This window comes from Aedes albopictus, chromosome 2 (genome assembly GCF_035046485.1).
Source record: "Aedes albopictus strain Foshan chromosome 2, AalbF5, whole genome shotgun sequence".
Lineage (NCBI taxonomy): Eukaryota > Metazoa > Arthropoda > Insecta > Diptera > Culicidae > Aedes > Aedes albopictus.
Genome location: NC_085137.1, coordinates 283,874,162 through 283,890,744, shown reverse-complemented (window position 1 = coordinate 283,890,744; position 16,583 = coordinate 283,874,162). Strand labels below are relative to the sequence as shown.

Genomic DNA, 16,583 nt, shown 5'->3' with positions numbered 1-16,583 from the left:
ACGGAGACGCACACGAGAAGCGTTTGTTGGTCGATGATCACGTTTTGCCATGGTTAAATTTGAAAACATTTTTATGTTGATCATTAGCGCAAGCCATCAGTGCAATCTGGCAAATGGATTACCTCCCTTTTACTTACCTTGGATTGAATGATTATAATCGCGAACGTGTAAAAACTGCTGGAACATCTGAAACAGAAAACGCCACATGGGCATACACATGACAGATTCCGGAATCCGGATAAAACGGTAAAAACTGACACAACACTTGTTTTGTTGATTTTTGTTTGAACAATTTTGCATCTATATCAGTTTTTTTTGTTGTGTTGAACATAGGTATATTTGTATGTTAAATTATATCAATTTTGTTCAAACAGTACCCAGTTTTTGTTCAACAATGTCATTTAATTGAGGAAACCTAATTTACGAAATGAATACCAACCAACGTCCAATCTTCAATTCGGCACAGAACACTCCTCATACAGCATCCGAAGAAGGCGATCGAGATGACCAGGTTTAACCCTGTCGTGCTTATTTTGAATAATTCCATCTTAACTCAGGTAACCATTTTTAGGTCTGGACCGACGATCAATCGAACGTTTCTTCCGACTGTAGCCACAGCAGTTGCGACTCAAGAACACACGAGTGGAGCCCATTCGTGTCGGACAACTTCCTGTTTTACATGAAATTCGATCTTGTTTATCACGCCAAGCCGATCATGTTCGACGATGATTTATTTTTCCGGAACGAATACAAGCGGCTCTCGATACGCAAGAAAGAGAATATTCTATCCAAGTTTGGTCAACGGGACAAGGGCAAACATAAGTTGTTTAAGGTGAACGTTATAGATTCTGCCAAAAAGGAGCTTCTAAATGGTATCAATAAGGAAATCATCATCAGCATCGCTCCCAAGAAGAGCGTTACATTGAAGGATGTGATCCCACTAACGGAAACGATCCTTGGAATAACGACGTCGCTATTTCCGGACGGAAGAAAGCTTATGGTCGATAAAGTCAAAGACTATTCAGTATTCAACAAGGGAAAGCTGGTAAAATCCAAGGATTGGATAAAATCTATTGATGCAGAAACGGTTACTGTGGACAACTTGGAATCACTTCTGGAAGGATGCACAAAAATCCCAACCATTATAAAGATAACATTTTTTGAAATGATTGAACATGATATTTCCAATTCAATTGAGATCAAAGTAACAAATTTGATGGACCTTATTCAGAGCCAGGAAACGTTATTCAACAAGGATGATATTCAAACAATGAGTAGCAATGACTTGGTTTTTAGTATGATTTATATATCAAAGGAATACACACAGAACGATGAATTGGATATCAAATTTTGCTACCCGACGAAGGAAAACAACCTGATCTATAATTCCAAAGGCAGTTTCGTGACGTTGCATTCTATTTTCAGCTCTTCATTTCAGACGAAGGCACTTATGACAAATCTGAAGATACGCAATATTATCTATTACACGACGTACAACTTTTTCGACGATGGAATACTTTTGCTGGGGTTCAACTCTAAATATTCTTCATTATTTTCCGTTAAGCAAAAAAGTGACCAGATCTGCAGGTTGCTTCGGAGTCTCTACCTGGACTGCTCTGTCACGTTCAACAAGCCGATCGAACAGCAAACGGAACTCATGCAACTGTGCGAACTGATTCGCCATTCCATCAAAACCAACAGAAGTATGGATAAGTTTGAAAAGACCTTCCACCAACCTCATTTCGTTCCGCTGCCCAAGGAAATTCAGCTACGAATAGATGACGCTCTTGGAGAACTGGAAGCCATGGATTATCGCAATTGGAACGACGAGCTGGTGGATCTGTTTTGCGATTTGACCATCATCGGCTGTTGTTTGTATTACAATCAATATTTGGTATGTTCTCACTTGGGTGGCAATTTTCTGACTGTGATTGAAGCCATTTTGAAAAATTTTGGAATTTTCGAGGTCATCTCTACTACGAATATAAAAAATCTTGCCATTTGGAGGAAAATTTACCCCGAAGAATACAGCGATCTTGATCTGCATCAGAAAAATGACGTATACCTAATGTTGGTTGCAATAGGGCATCTGTTGATGGTAGTAGTTTTGGAGGCTCCTGTTAACACAAACCACCATAAAAGCCTTTCGCGCTATATTGAGGAAATACAAGATATGCTGGATTATTTTAAATCGACGGGTATCGAAAATTTGGTAAGAATCTGGATTGATTCAAACCGCAGACCACAATGCATTACCACTGCCATCACCAAGCAAGAATCCTCATTGGAGGATCAACGATCAAGCGCGCCAAGAAATCACGATGAGGAATCCAACGCTTCCAGTTCAATAAAAAACCACGCCATCAAAGACGACGGCACGAATGAACATGAAGACGATGACGATTCAGATTGGGGACAAAGCATGGATAGTAGTCAGAGAAGCAGCACTTTTGATATCAACGAACTGTCGGAAAATCGCTGCAAAGAGTTCTCGGAACTGATTCCTAGCACGCTCACGTTTGGAAGTGAAAACCTCCTTTACTACTTTGTACAACTGGAAATGGGCGACGGAGTCTTCCTGGCACCTGCTGTAAACCTTTCGAATGCAAAGCACGATCTTATTTTAAACACATTCAGAAAAACTTGCACCATCATTCATAACACGCTGCAAAACACGAAAAAATTCCGTGACATCCTGTCGAATGAAGCTAACAAAATTGCCAATACGCACCGGTCACTGGTAGCAATCAAGGAGCAAGGCATGTTAATGTCCGTTCCGAAAGAGGGCGGCACCAGTGGCAGAGTAGAATTTTGGGTCCTAGGGCGCCTGTTCAATTCTCCACCGAGGGAACTGTACGTATGCCACCGTGCGGATGCTCCGCAGAATATGATTGAACTTGCGTTCCGTATTTGTCTTACTTGTGCTGGATAAAAGAAGCGATGCACTCCAAATTACACAATATCCGTCCTTAAATATACATTTTATACATTACACTAAACGGGTCATAATTACACTGATCACATCCGCTTAACATTAGATCCTAGATTAGATCAGTCAGATCACAACTAACACGATGGTTGAATTTTCGCAAGGCGCATTTCGGATACAACAAAAGGTGCAGAATTATCAAAAATAACTTCATTTATGCTTTTCAAGTGAAGGACAAATAGTGATATATAACATTATTGTAGTTACACTTTGTATAATATCTATTCACATTTCATCGACGGTGTAAAGGCACTAATGATAAGAGCATTAAATTCGATCAATAACTCTAGTCAATGCCTGGAAAAGTGTGATAACTTTTGCGGAACTGATTTACTGCTCCATACTTTCATTTTTATAATCTAAGACCAAGGATGGGAAAAAATCATTCATTTATTGTGTATCCCTCACTCACAACCACGCACAATCTGATGCGAGTGTGCTTCTCCTCCAGCTAAGCAAAATCCTTCCACATTCATTGCCTATTCTTTTGAATCACCGAGCACCGAGCGACGCAAGCAACGACGGCCGAATGAATCGCTACTGAGTCTGTGTGCCGAAGACGAACGAACCAATATTGAACGAATGTTTGCATTCTGAGTCGGGTGCGAGAGCATTCGTTTCGGAGCGTTCATTTAGCGTTCGGTGGAAGAATTCAGTACTGGGAATTAAATCAGTGAGCGCGTTTTGATTCAATCAGCTGAATGCCACTCGGTAGTTGAGAGAGCGAACGTTCTTTTCGTATACACCGATCCTAGCTGATTCATTTCACACTTTATTTGTTTCTCTCCTGATTCGCATCGGTGGCGTCGGTAGCGAGCCGTTCGTGTTGCGTTCGTTCATGGTGCGCCGAGCTCTCACTCAGTGTAGCGTTGTTGGCGTTCTTTTGGCTATTTTGTATCGCCGGCATTCGGGTGAGCGAATGAGTTTTTCCATGCTTGTCTAAGACTTCTAGGGTAGTTAATCATGAGTCAAACCAATTTGTGGCTTTCTGAAGCGGTGGATATTTTGGCCAAGTTTTTCACCCACATGGAAATAATTTACACCGGTAAAATTTCATGTACATGGAAGGTGTTAGCGTTTTTGTAAAAATATATAAAGTTTGTACTTGCCCCGAATTTCCCTCTTTATTCAATGCTTTTGAAGTCAATTAATTAACATTAATGTCAGAAGGCTATATCACGGAAAGCTGTTTATCACCTTTTTCGGGGCCTTTGTGGGAATAGGAGAAAATGTTCGTCTGAAATGCGTTAACGGTTAACGGCAAGCGTGTCCACCACTGGGAAAAAGTTTCTATGAAAATTGCATTTTGAAAATCGACAATTTCAGACCCTTTCCTTTCCACGTCTTGATATATATCAATAATCCTTGGATTGTGTAGTTCTACCATTGCAACAATTAGTTTGAGAAACATTTTGGCTAAAATCGATGGTTAAAAAGTTAGTGAAAAATTCTGGTGTTCTTAACAACGTAAGAGTTGCAAATAAAAATATTATCCATGAGACCACTTGCTTTCCATGTTCCACAGCACATGTCAAACGAGCAGGGAAATAAGCTATTCTCACGGCGGCGGGAGAGCTCATTTTTATTATTTTGCTGTGCCCCTCTAGCACTACTTCCAAGAGTAGCAATTAATAATAACTAAAAATCGCTAACCTGCGGATATTTTTTTTTTTTTCATTATTTTGCTAAATTTTCAATCGCCAAATTCTCATCTTTTCAAAGCAGATTGACAAAAATTGTGCCCGCGACGGGATTCGAACCTGGAATATAACTAAAAACAACTGCGACCGACACGCGCACTCTATCCACATCACCATGCCAACCAAACAAAAGAGTCGAAAAATTACTGCATAAACCCTATCATCGCCGGCGTCAAAGCAGTCAAGGAAAGACAACGCCATGATCGGCCGACGAAGGGCAAACGAAATTCTCGTAGCTTTGGGAGTGAATGAAATAGTTATTTATGCAACAAGTTGCAAAATGATGATTTTTTCAGCACGAGTTGTACGTTTATCCAACGAGGCTTGCCGAGTTGGATAAATACGACGAGTGCTGAAAAAATCGAGTTTTGCAATGCGTTGCATACAAAGTTTTTTGTAATTGCAAAAATACCCGTACAGTATAATCTCTCTAGTCACACAAACGTGTATTAGCAGCAACCACGTGCGAGCCTCCATGCGCGACAGGACGTAGTGCATAGCTTCGATCAGGTAGGCTATGGTAGGCCAACTGTCGCAAGTTTTCAAGCTCCCGTCGTCGTCTGCAGCATCATAAGCAGAAGCAAAAGTAGGTTCAGTTTCTGCTTCTACGCCTGATTGGCAGTTCAAATCAGAATCTGAATTCGGATTCGAACTGCTCAGTACATGTAGAAGCAGCAACTGTATCTACGGAAGTAGCGGTACTTAACAAAAAGTGTATGCTGGCAAAAGTGCCGAAAAGTACTACTTTTCAGCACTCTAAAGAGTGCCGAAAAGTAGTATTTTTCGGCACCTTTGCTTCAGTGAAGAAAAGTAGGCCGTTTTAACATTGTTTCCGCGAGTGAAAAGTAGGGGAATTCGCAACGCAATTACAAAAAAATATTTTCACTCTCCTCTTTGAGCGGTATATTTCTCAAGCTAGATTTTGCCTGAAAAACAATTCTATTTTCGTGAGAATGGGCGAAAATTCCGAACGCTGCAAATTTCCATTCATATTTGTTTTTTTTTTCACCTACGCTTCTATGACATGGTTGCAGAATTGCATAAAAAATCTCTCAATGAAGCATAACACTTTACTTATGCGGCTAGATTTTTAAATAGCAATGTTGCCAAGAACTCACTTACACTGAAAGACATCGATCAAGGAACTTTCTAGCTTTTCGATTGCGGTAGTTGATCCATTTGAAACGGCTATCATATTTTTAGCCTCGTATTAGGTATGTTAAAATAGAGGTAAAGTCTCTCAGAGATAAAATACAATTTACTCGAATGTATGTTCCCACTTCAGAATAGTAATTAATAACGTGATGTTTCTGATATATGAACCGTCGTTAATTGCACAACCAAGAATTTTCGTATTAAAGCTTGGTATACACTACCCCCACTCGCATAACAGTCCCATTTGCAAAAAGTAGGTATTGAGAAAACAGCATTTGAAGTTTGAAAACTTGTTTCCATATAAAACTTTAAAAAATCGCCAAAATTTGAAGAATATTTCGATCATCTCGAAACTTTCACAGATTGCTTTGCACATGAATATATAAGTGTAAAAAATATTACAATCACTACAAAGTTGTTCAGTTTTGTGTTACGTGACACAAAAATCCATGATGGGTTATGCGGGTACTTTTAATATGGGACGCTCATGACTTGGTATTTTTTTCACAAATTGACATAAAAATTCATAATTTTTATTATTGTTTTTGGAAGTATATCGATAATGATGACTATTCATAACGTTAACTCAAAAGTGATGAAAAGTCCAATGGGACAGTTATGCGAGTGGGGGCAGTACACAGGATCAAATAATTTACCAGGAACAAACTACATGAAAAACAAACTTCCAACAAATGTTTGTTCTTTGGCTTGTTTCAGTGTTTGACTCTGTGTACTGAAACTTTATCAGCTTGGATAAACGCAAAAAAACGGTTGATTATTCCTACATGGTAAAACTTATATTACTTCCATTGAGAATACTAGCCTTTCGAATGTCCACCGTTCTGTGATCCGTGTCGTAGCTGTGGTGAAACTTTTCTGGATGTTCCGCCACGTAGACCACGTATATCAGAGGGATGGCGAAACAAAGCGCCAGAATGCACACCAGAAGACAAATCCAGGAAATATCACAGTCTGATCCGTTGCAGGAAAAATCGCTGGCTGGCAATCGAACCGGCCGCGGTTGTGGCAAACTTTCATCATACTCCCCACTGAGTAAAGGCTGCTTGGGATCACTATCAGCGTAAGCTCTACTTGACCCCTTCAGGGGATCGTCGACGCTGGTGTGATCATTCTCGTTTCTGGCGTTCAGAACGACGTGACTTTCTTTACTATCTTTGTAAGAAGCACTGCTAACTGCAGCCACTATCAACTTCTCGTCCAAATTCGTTTGTTTTTCTAAAACGGACGTGGTATTTTGCAGTAAACTTGGAACATTCTTTGGACTGCTATTGCCACTACTATGCACCTTCGGCAGCGTTTCTAGTAAAATTGAGTGAGGTGTGATTGGCACTCTGATTATCCTTCGAGCAAATATTTCATTGTCTTTGTCTATTTTGTTGATTTTTTTTAGTTCCGCTATCTGAAACGACAAACGGCATTGATAACCGAATCTCTAGAAAAAAAATCCGTCCAGATTCTAACCGTGCAATTGAATCGAAGAGCGATGGCTTGGAGGGTATCTCCCGGTAGCACCTGTGCTTCCATCCATCTTTCTAGCAAGCTCGGCTTGGTTTCATTCAAAACCATTCCCGGATCTAGCGAATCGAGCTCATGATCCACGTAAACACGATGGGATGCATTTTTGACCCTGAAAGTTTACGGATATTGAATTCAATGGAAATGCGGTTGATTGTTTCAAAAACCGATACCTTTGACGTTTCATGGTGTCTGAAGATTTGCACTATTCACATGGGTTGTTCTATGAATATTAAAATCTACAAATTATTGCTGTAATTTTGATAAAATTTAAAGAAAAATTAATACGAGAAACTCTGTTTAGGACTGCTGCTTTTACTTTTTCTGTTTTGCATTTTGACAACAAAGACAAACGTCAGCGACAAACATGCAGTTTTAGTACTCGAGGAGTCACGTTCACGGAAACACGAACACCCAGAAAGAAAAATGTTGAAAATTGTTGAACGTACGCAAGGAGGGTGCAGGCACGTCAAACACGTCGAACAAACTACACGTATTAACAGGGTGATGACGAAAAGGAGTGAGGAAGAGAATGAAACTGTTTTGACTTTCCCCCAAGAAACGTCAAAATCCCAAGCAAAATCCAAACCGGTTGGTTATGCCTGCCGCCGCCATTACCGCCCGCGGATAAGTGGATAATCAAACATATTGTTTGACTCGATCGAATTTTCATTGTTTCATGTTGTTCTTGAGTTATTTTCTTGTCAAATCTGGCGTTTATTTAATATTTGACCCTGCACTTCAGGCCTTAAGCCAGTTTAATATTCAAAAAGAATCGCTAAATAAATTTCTTGACCGATTCATGGCAGAAACTTTCTACAGTGGCTGCCATTTGAATAGGCTCCTAAAGTCCTATCGGGATTCTTGTTTTAAACCACAATATATGATTCAAGAGTACATATTTACTCATTTTTTGACGTTTTTATTAACCATAGTTGAAAATATATAATTTTTACTTTTTTAGCCTTTTGTCTCGTCCTTAGCTTATAACACATACTTTGAGTGATTTTTTTTCACCGTGTATGTCAGATAGGAAACATTTTTGAAATCCCAGTGCGAAAAATGTCGAGCTCAGTCACACAAGGTTGACCTCAAATGTCAAAGTAGAACTATTTACCATTTTACTTATTTCGAATTTTCTCATTATTCTTTTATTTTTCAAGTTCGAGTAAAGTACGATTCCGATTAGAATACCATGCTTGATCGTATTATTCAATATAAGCGAGATTTCGTCTTTAATTTTAGGACCCTATTGTCATTTCTTCGCAACTGCGTACTGCGATCGAAGAAAAACGGGTACTTCCAAGAACTTCTTAGGTGATTCGGGCAAGGAATTTCCCGAGGAATTTCCCATGCATCAAGATAGGCCGAGAAATTCCTTCTGAACTGCAAACAGCCCTTTATGTAGATTTTTTGATGATTTTTACTTTTTAGTCCTCTCCGTGCATGCAAGTGTTTGTATACAGGTACCCCCCCCCACCCCCCTTTGAAAGATTTTTTTGTATGAGTACCCAAAGATTTTTGTATGGCGAGTAAGATTGCTTAAACATAATGTGTAATGAATATTATTGGGTACCGGACTGGACACAGAAAATTTAATGGTTTTCTTTTGTATTTACATCGATGACTTGAAATTAGTCTATAGTCTATATTAATAATTGGGTGCCAAGGATTGTTCACAATCTGCGAACTTGGCTGCGGAAAAAATCGCGACGATGACGCCGCTGGTAACATAGCGGTAGACTCCCTCTCTTTCCTATTAGGGTTCGTTTAAATATTACGTAACGCTAATGGGGGAGGGAGGGGGTCTAGTTCAGTGTTACGCTTCATACAAAATTTTAATATTTCCCATACAAAAGTTGTTACGTGGGGGAGGGAGGGGGTCTTAAATTGTCAAATTTAACGTTACGTAATACTTGAATGAACCCTTAGCGTTATGTAATATGCCAATGAACCTTAATTAACCCGGGAGCGGTCGCGTCGTTTACTGAGTTCACGCACCATGAAAAATGCACGCATGTGGTACACAGCGTGAGCGCGGCGTCGCTGCAGGTAGTCAAAAAACGCGACTGCTCGAGTGTTAAGGGAACGTCCATAAATAACGTCACGCAAAAATTGCCGATTTTTAACCCCCCTATTCACACTTTTTGTATGAGAACTCTAAAAAAATTCTATGGGTCGTCATACTTTGCTGAAACCACCCTCCCCCCTCAGAGCGTGACGTTATTTATGGACGCTCCCTAATGGACAGCCACCAACAATAATATTGTTCATGCAGTTGAAAATCGGAATTTTTGACACACGAAAATCGTGTTTACTCCTAAACCGTGTGTCGGACGTACGTCGGGCACAGTGCGCTGGATAGAGGGCCAGGTCCGCTGTCCAGCGCACTACGTCCGACGTTAGGTTTCTCGTATGGATTTTGAGAGAACTCGATTGTCGGGTGTGGGGAAACTTCGGGTTTTAACCGCGACGACAATATTTATATGCACATTTTTTTCCGTGTACCTTACCCTTATGGTAAATTTCACCATAAAACCAGTCAACAACAATGACATGCACTGCTTACTAGACTGCCATGCGTGGTGCTCGAAAGTCCGCTTTCAGTTTGATTGACCGCCGAATTCGAGTTATCAGTGATCTGAAAAGTGAAGTTCATTGTGTTTAGAAGGTTCGGAAGCCACGCCAAGTTTGAATTGTCGCGGAAAAAGTGAAAAATTAGTGCAAAATAACATTTGATTCAGCTTTAATCAACGATTTTTGGTAAGTACGTTGTTTCATTAACTGGAGTAAGTGCACAATTCCACATAATTTATAAATTTTATGGGGAAAAGCTAAGACCGGGTTGATTTCGGAAATTGCTGTCCCGTCCATTGCCGAATTATGAATGGCGAAATAACATGAAAACGTGCACTTGACAAAGGTCGCTAGGAAATCGATGCGAACAGCTACTATTCCATGAATACAATCCAATATTTCATATTTAGTTGGTCGAATAACGTAAATAACATTAGAAATATGTTTTGTGATCGTACGTGTTACAAAACAGAACCAATTGTTATGTGCGCCGTGCGGCTTTTTGACTGTTTTAAAATGGCGTATAATAATATGTAGGGTTAATCCGCTGAGAGTAGTTGAAGGTCAGCGGCTCGGAGTGATCCCGCTAGAAGTGCGATGATGAATCAACATTGATCGTGTTATTTTATTTTATTCATATTTTCTAAAAGTTATATAAGTTTTTGAGTAGATAGATGCAAATACTATGCACAATTGCTTTAGACCAGTGTTGCCATATGTTTTACGGGCAAACCTGCAATGATGACTAATCCAGTGGTGCTCAATCCGGGTAGATAGAAGCAAGGGTAAATCGGGGTAATTTGGCCACCCTAAGGAAAAGTCAACAAATGATGCAGAAAGCAAGGTTTAAACTTCCGCACATCGTATGACCATAATGATTTTGATAATACTAAACTATATTGATGTGAAAATTTTAGTTAAATTGTGTTCAAATGTCAAAGAAAGAAAGAAAGATTTTTGCCCTCCCCCCTGGATATTCGATCTTGACGCGATGGGAGGGCTTAACCCATTAGCACTTTAGCGCCAGTTCATTCACCACCGCTTGGACTTTGAGCTAGATATATCTAGTTTACGAGTTGAGCGCAAGTGAAGAAATCGCCGTAAGTGCTAATGGGAACCAAAGGAGTATCCGTCGTGCATTTATCACAAGTTAAAAACAAATTATAATTCAGCTTGCATAGACCTAATCTTTGCATTCTTTGAATTTTCTCAAATCTAACAATAATTGTTAAATTTAACGTAACGCAAGATTGGGTAGAGGAGGTCTCTGCGTTACACTCACTTGAATTCGTTAGTACACAGGACAGGGGACGCTAGGATAAGTTGACAGATTAGATTCATTACAATTAGAAAATTATGGACTGATTAGGTAAAGATAAAACTGTTGATTATAGGAGTTTATATTTGTATTTCTTATTTTTATGGGTTTTGTGAAGTTATAAAAGTTGACAAATAATCATTATCACAAAAATCAGTTGACTGAACTTTTTTGTTTTTATATCTTAGACGGTATTATTTCACTGATCAAAAAAGCAGGAATTTAGTTAGGACTTAGGACGGTTGACATTGTAAAGGGTTACGATGGATATAATATTACTTTGGACTGAGATGATCACAGATATGCAGAAGACGACTAGCGAAATTAGAAACACAATTTGATACATTATTGACTATATTTTGACAAATAAAGTTTGACAAATTTCTTTACAATATCGAATGGATGCTCAAAAAGTGTTATCTAACACTAATATGAGAGTTATTTGGGGATGATGCTGGTGCTGTCAATGACTAACATCGGTTATATTGACACTATTAGTAATCAGCTTGAAATAATTTTCAGAATGTATTATAAAATAACTAAGGATATTATCTGATTATTGTTTGGGGAAGCTGTCAGAAAAACTGGTTGCCCATATCGGCTCAAAACGCTAGCTCTGGTAGCTGTCTTCGAATAATTTTCAGAAATATCAAATCTTTAAAAATTAGCTACGACACATTTTTCTTTTTCTTTTTGTTCTTTGTATATTTCTTAAGAATAGTACTCTGAAGGCGTGTTAACATAGACATAGACACCTTTTTTATCTCTGAATGTTGTCCAGTGACCTCGGAGATTTTCGATTATTGAAATATTGTTCAATTATCAAATCATCTTTGGAGCTTCCATTCGATCAAAACACTAGTGCGATGGGAAAAGTTAAAAACAGTATTTTTAAAAACTACTACGACCCAATGCTAATTACTACACACTTTGCTCAAGTTGACGACATCGTCTAGTCCATCGTGAGTATTGGTCCTAGTAGGGGGAAAGTTGGGAAAGGGTCCAGGCTTTGCTATCAGCTGTCCTGCAGCTCCACCTGGTCACTCTTTAAAAAAAAAAAAAAAAAAAATGTCAAAGAAAGATGTTTGCAAAAGCTGTGCTTTTGGGTCGCTTTTAAACCGACGGGGTAATATGAGCACCCGATTTTTGATGAAGAATTCATCCCAAATAATGAAACACAAACTTGATATGCGTCATTGTGCATCAAATCCTATAGTATCAAATTGAAATATATAGAAAATAAATAAGTTTAAAAGCTATCTAAGGTATTTAAACAAGATGAGTTTTATGTGGTATTTTTGGTCTACGTTCGTCGGGGTAATTTAACCAATGATATATAGTATCAAATTGAAATATATCCAGCTTTTTACGCTGTAGTGAGGGGTGATTCATTTTTGACGGATCTTGCCGACAGCCCTTGCAGCATCACAGTTGCTGAAAATTTCAGTTCATTGCTCCAGATTTGTCAAAAATTTTCACTTGATGTTACCATTGTTACCAGCAAAACAAATACAATGGTCCACTGCACGAATTTGTGCTGGCCTGCTTACTCTCACACGAAATTTGACGTTTGAGCGGTGCCGACACCGCTCAAACGTCAAATTTCGTGTGAGAGTAAGCAGGCCAGCTGATATTCGTGCAGTGGACCATGCGGCGTCCTTAAAAAATAGTTGCAGTATTGAAATAATTGCCTGAAGATTCCCGGAACGGATTTGGTGGGGAAATTCTTAGTAGGATTCTTGGATGGAAATGGTGGAAGAGCCCCATAAATAAACTCCAGGAAGTTTCTACTCCTCTTCATGGAGATTCCTTCGGATCGGGAGCATTAGGAGTTACTTCTTGGGATTACCTCCAGATGTTGAATTGTTGGAGGTTTTATTGGTTCATAAGGATTGAAAAAAAAAATACCACAGGAATTCCGCGAGGGAAACTGCTGGAGGTTTCTAGGAAGGAAATAGTAAACTTGTTCAGTGGGAATTTTAGATTCCTTCAGAAGTTCGCTATGGAGATTCCATCTGGAATTCCCATCAGAGATTTCCCATGATATTCGACCGGAGATTTATCCAGTAATTCCCTGCGGGAACTCCTCCAGAAATTCCCACCGAGGATTGGTTCAGAAAGTCCAACCGATGATTTCCCCAGGAAGTCTAATCAGGGATTGGTGCAGGAATTCCCTCCAGATTCCCTTAGTGGGACTTTCTGGAGCAATCATCTGTGGAAATTCGTGAAGCTATCTTCGGTGAGATTTCCAGATGTAATTTTAAACGGACACCTACAAGACCCACAACCCGGTGACAAAGAGGAGTAAATCCGTAGCTACAGACGGACATTCAAGAAAAGCCCATGTTTCGGAAGCGAACCTGGTCAAATAGGAAGCGAAGGTATTCCAGATTCGCAGAGTGACTCCGATGAACATATCGTGCCAAACAGAACAGCCGGGAATCCCGCGTGTAACCCTGGTCAGTGAAGCGAAACCACACCAAGATCATGAGGAGAAAGAGAAGCTGTTCCGGGTCCGCATGTTACAACTCGTGCAATTCCGGCAAGGTTGGGACGATCGGGCAGCAGCAAGGCACCAGGCAGCATCATCACGGCCCCCGCACTGACATCATACGCTAATTAGGGCCATATGGACGATAGGAATGTCGTTAAAATACTTCAATCGTAATCCATTGTTTTTCGTCGTCTTGCGAAGCCTCGGCGGTAAAAGTGAACCAGGAGTCTAAAAGACAAAAAAGTTTAAGGTGTCGGGCAACGATCAAAAATCTAAAACGAAATAAATTTTGAATTTCGACAAATGTTATTTACTAGCCGGAAAAGTTCATGGTGAAAATGTTTGACAATTCGGGAGCAATGAACTGAAATTTTCGACTACTGTGATGCTGCAAGGGCTGTCGGCAAGATCCGTCAAAAATGAATCACCCCTCACTACAGCGTAAAAAGCTGGATATATTTCAAAAGCTGTGCTTTTGGGTCGCTTTTAAACCGACGGGGTAATATGAGCACCCGATTTCTGATGAAGAATTCATCCCAAATAATGAAACACAAACTTGATATGCGTCATTGTGCATCAAATCCTATAGTATCAAATTGAAATATATAGAAAATAAATAAGTTTAAAAGCTATCTAAGGTATTTGAACAAGATGAGTTTTATGTGGTATTTTTGGTCTGCGTTCGTCGGGGTAATTTGGCCAATGATTTTGAAAATTATTTTTCCAATTTAATGTGATCTTTCAGTACATCGTTCTAACGTCTCAATCGCTTCAACATCAAGTCGGTGTTGGATCTACAAGGTGAATTTGCAGAAATTACTAGCTTTTATGTGTTTTTCATGAGGTGCTCATATTGCCCCATTGGCCAAATTACCCCGACTACCCCTACATATTTCATTTGACAATACAAATCGCAAAGCAGTAACCTCGGCAGTAACACTACCTAATGTCGAATTCGTTTTTGATTCAGTTCCAACCTGGGTTGGAACTGGATGAGATCACAGTTTCAACCCCAACCCGACTTCGGTTTCGCTTGTACTAAAGTTTGTTTGACGTTTGTTTGTTTACACATTTTCCGCCAATCCAGTTCCAACCCAGGTTCAAAAACGAATTCGACATAAGTTTGTAAACTACGGTAAATAACTGTCATATTGACGACAACCTAACTAATTTTACTATTAAAAAAAAACAAATTTTCACACTTTCTACCGTAACCTTCCGACACAGTTTGCAATAGTGTCTTCTTGGATGCCATTCCATCCGTGCACATCTAGTAAACTGCTTCAAAAGGTTTATGTTCTCTACTTCCCAAAGCGCTTTATTGAGTGTGCGCGCGCCGTGGTTCGAGTCGGTTCCGAATTTTTCGCTTCCCTTCGGCGCTAGTTTCCAATACACTTTTAGTTGATAATAAATATTTTCTTTCATTTTTTGCATTTACACAAAAGAGTGAAAAATGTTACTTCGGGTTCGCCGGTTGAGAAAAAATCCGGGCGCCGACAAGTGAGTCGCGTTCAGTGTATTTCTGTGTGGAATTGACTAAAGGTTTCTGCTCCCTAGTGGAGTGGGGACGCGCGATAGAATTTTCTTTTTGGCTAGTTCTTGCGTCGAAAAGTGGTCGGTTGTTAACGGCGGTTTGTGTATATTGATCCATTGTCAAATCATATCACCAACCATAGGTGACTCCCGGACTGACAATGTACCATACCCTACTAACAAAAAAATCCTTCCTGAGACAAACGTGGGGATGCAGCGATTCGCGGTCTTTATAATAACGTTTGTCTTACTAACATTCCCTTCCATCCTCGATGACCGTAAGGACGTGGCCGGCGCCGTTATTGACCTTATTAAAGTTGAGAGCTCTCGACCTGTGTACATTGAGAATAGTAAGCTAGTCCCAAGCCCTATTCATTGGTTCCTTGTGCAATTTCGATTGCTCTGGTCAATCACGGAGTAGCAACTACGAATTGTGCGGTCATCTATGCTCATGCTCATGCTCATGCTCTACTTCCCAAAGCGCTTTATAGCGACCGGCTAGTAACCTTTAAAAAAATAAAATAAATTGCAAAATGATGATTTTATTTTCAGCATGAGTCATAGGGTCTTGTACCATTTGGGCAGGTGTACCTATTTTGGGCACTTGCCGTTATAACTAAGTTAATTTCAAACCGCTTGATTTGAATTTTTGTATAGAGTTAGCCACGTACTCTGTACAAAAATTCAAATCAATCGGTTTGAAATTGACTTAGTTATAACGGCAAGTGCCCAAAATAGGTACACCTGCCCAAATGGTACAAGACCCTACATTATCCGAGGCGATGTCCATAACTAAACTACGCCCCATCCCCCTCATAGATTTGTGTCCAAACAAAACTTTCGATTTTTGTATAGACCGTCGACTTTGCTTAACTTGCTTGGAAACCAATAGATTGTGTCCCAAAGTTACTACATAATACGCTTGTATTATGACTGTGATTTACGTTCCTGTTGACAAAACTCTTCACGGACGCAATTGAAGCTGAGAAAATCACGATAATGGACCACCTCCACCTTCTGGGTCTATTAAAGGATCCTTAAAAATATCGTGTTGCCATAGTGGACCCTCCATTTTATTCCCATGTTATCTACCTCACATCTAACGGTACCTATAAGGTATATATTCACCCATAAGCCACACCTCGAATTTTTAAGACCACAAATCTGAGGAACCAAAAGACGGATTGCGCTGAAAATTTGATCGATTGGTGACCCGCAGGTGGTGACCAATTGATTAATTTTTCAGCGCAAAGCAACCCTCGGTTCTTCAGATTTGTGCTT

General features: G+C 39.7%; 3 protein-coding genes across 4 annotated transcripts in view; 2 read left to right on the top strand and 1 right to left on the bottom strand.

Annotated features, from left to right (window-relative positions):
- The first annotated feature begins 269 nt into the window (after positions 1-269).
- On the top strand, positions 270-2,999 carry LOC109416678 (protein inturned). Its single transcript, XM_019690734.3, has 2 exons — positions 270-511; positions 572-2,999. The coding sequence occupies exons 1-2, from the start codon at positions 428-430 to the stop codon at positions 2,930-2,932; spliced, it is 2,445 nt and encodes an 814-aa protein (XP_019546279.3). The 5' UTR covers positions 270-427; the 3' UTR covers positions 2,933-2,999.
- A 3,328-nt stretch (positions 3,000-6,327) lies between these two features.
- On the bottom strand, positions 6,328-7,847 carry LOC109416679 (lysM and putative peptidoglycan-binding domain-containing protein 3). The gene is made up of 3 exons (XM_019690735.3): positions 7,554-7,847; positions 7,327-7,492; positions 6,328-7,264 (listed from the first exon to the last, which is right to left on the bottom strand). Exons 1-3 carry the CDS (start codon positions 7,565-7,567, stop codon positions 6,626-6,628), a joined length of 819 nt encoding a protein of 272 aa, XP_019546280.2. The 5' UTR covers positions 7,568-7,847; the 3' UTR covers positions 6,328-6,625.
- A 2,138-nt stretch (positions 7,848-9,985) lies between these two features.
- Positions 9,986-16,583, top strand: part of LOC109416489 (heterogeneous nuclear ribonucleoprotein K) — a 65,331-nt gene continuing 58,733 nt past the window's right edge. The window contains exon 1 of one of the 2 annotated variants that reach the window (XM_019690564.3): positions 9,986-10,143. The gene's annotated coding sequence lies outside the window, so the exon portion shown is untranslated. The remainder of the gene's footprint in view (positions 10,144-16,583) is intronic. The other variant, XM_062851966.1, reaches the window with a different exon arrangement.

Bases quoted from the DNA above. Each gene is read 5' to 3' on its own strand.
- LOC109416678 (XM_019690734.3), top strand. From the start codon at position 428: ATGAATACCAACCAACGTCCAATCTTCAATTCGGCACAGAACACTCCT. The intron at 512-571 runs GTTTAACCCTGT...AACCATTTTTAG, and splicing joins AAGGCGATCGAGATGACCAG to GTCTGGACCGACGATCAATC.
- LOC109416679 (XM_019690735.3), bottom strand. The intron at 7,265-7,326 runs GTTAGAATCTGG...TTGTCGTTTCAG, and splicing joins CTCTTCGATTCAATTGCACG to ATAGCGGAACTAAAAAAAAT.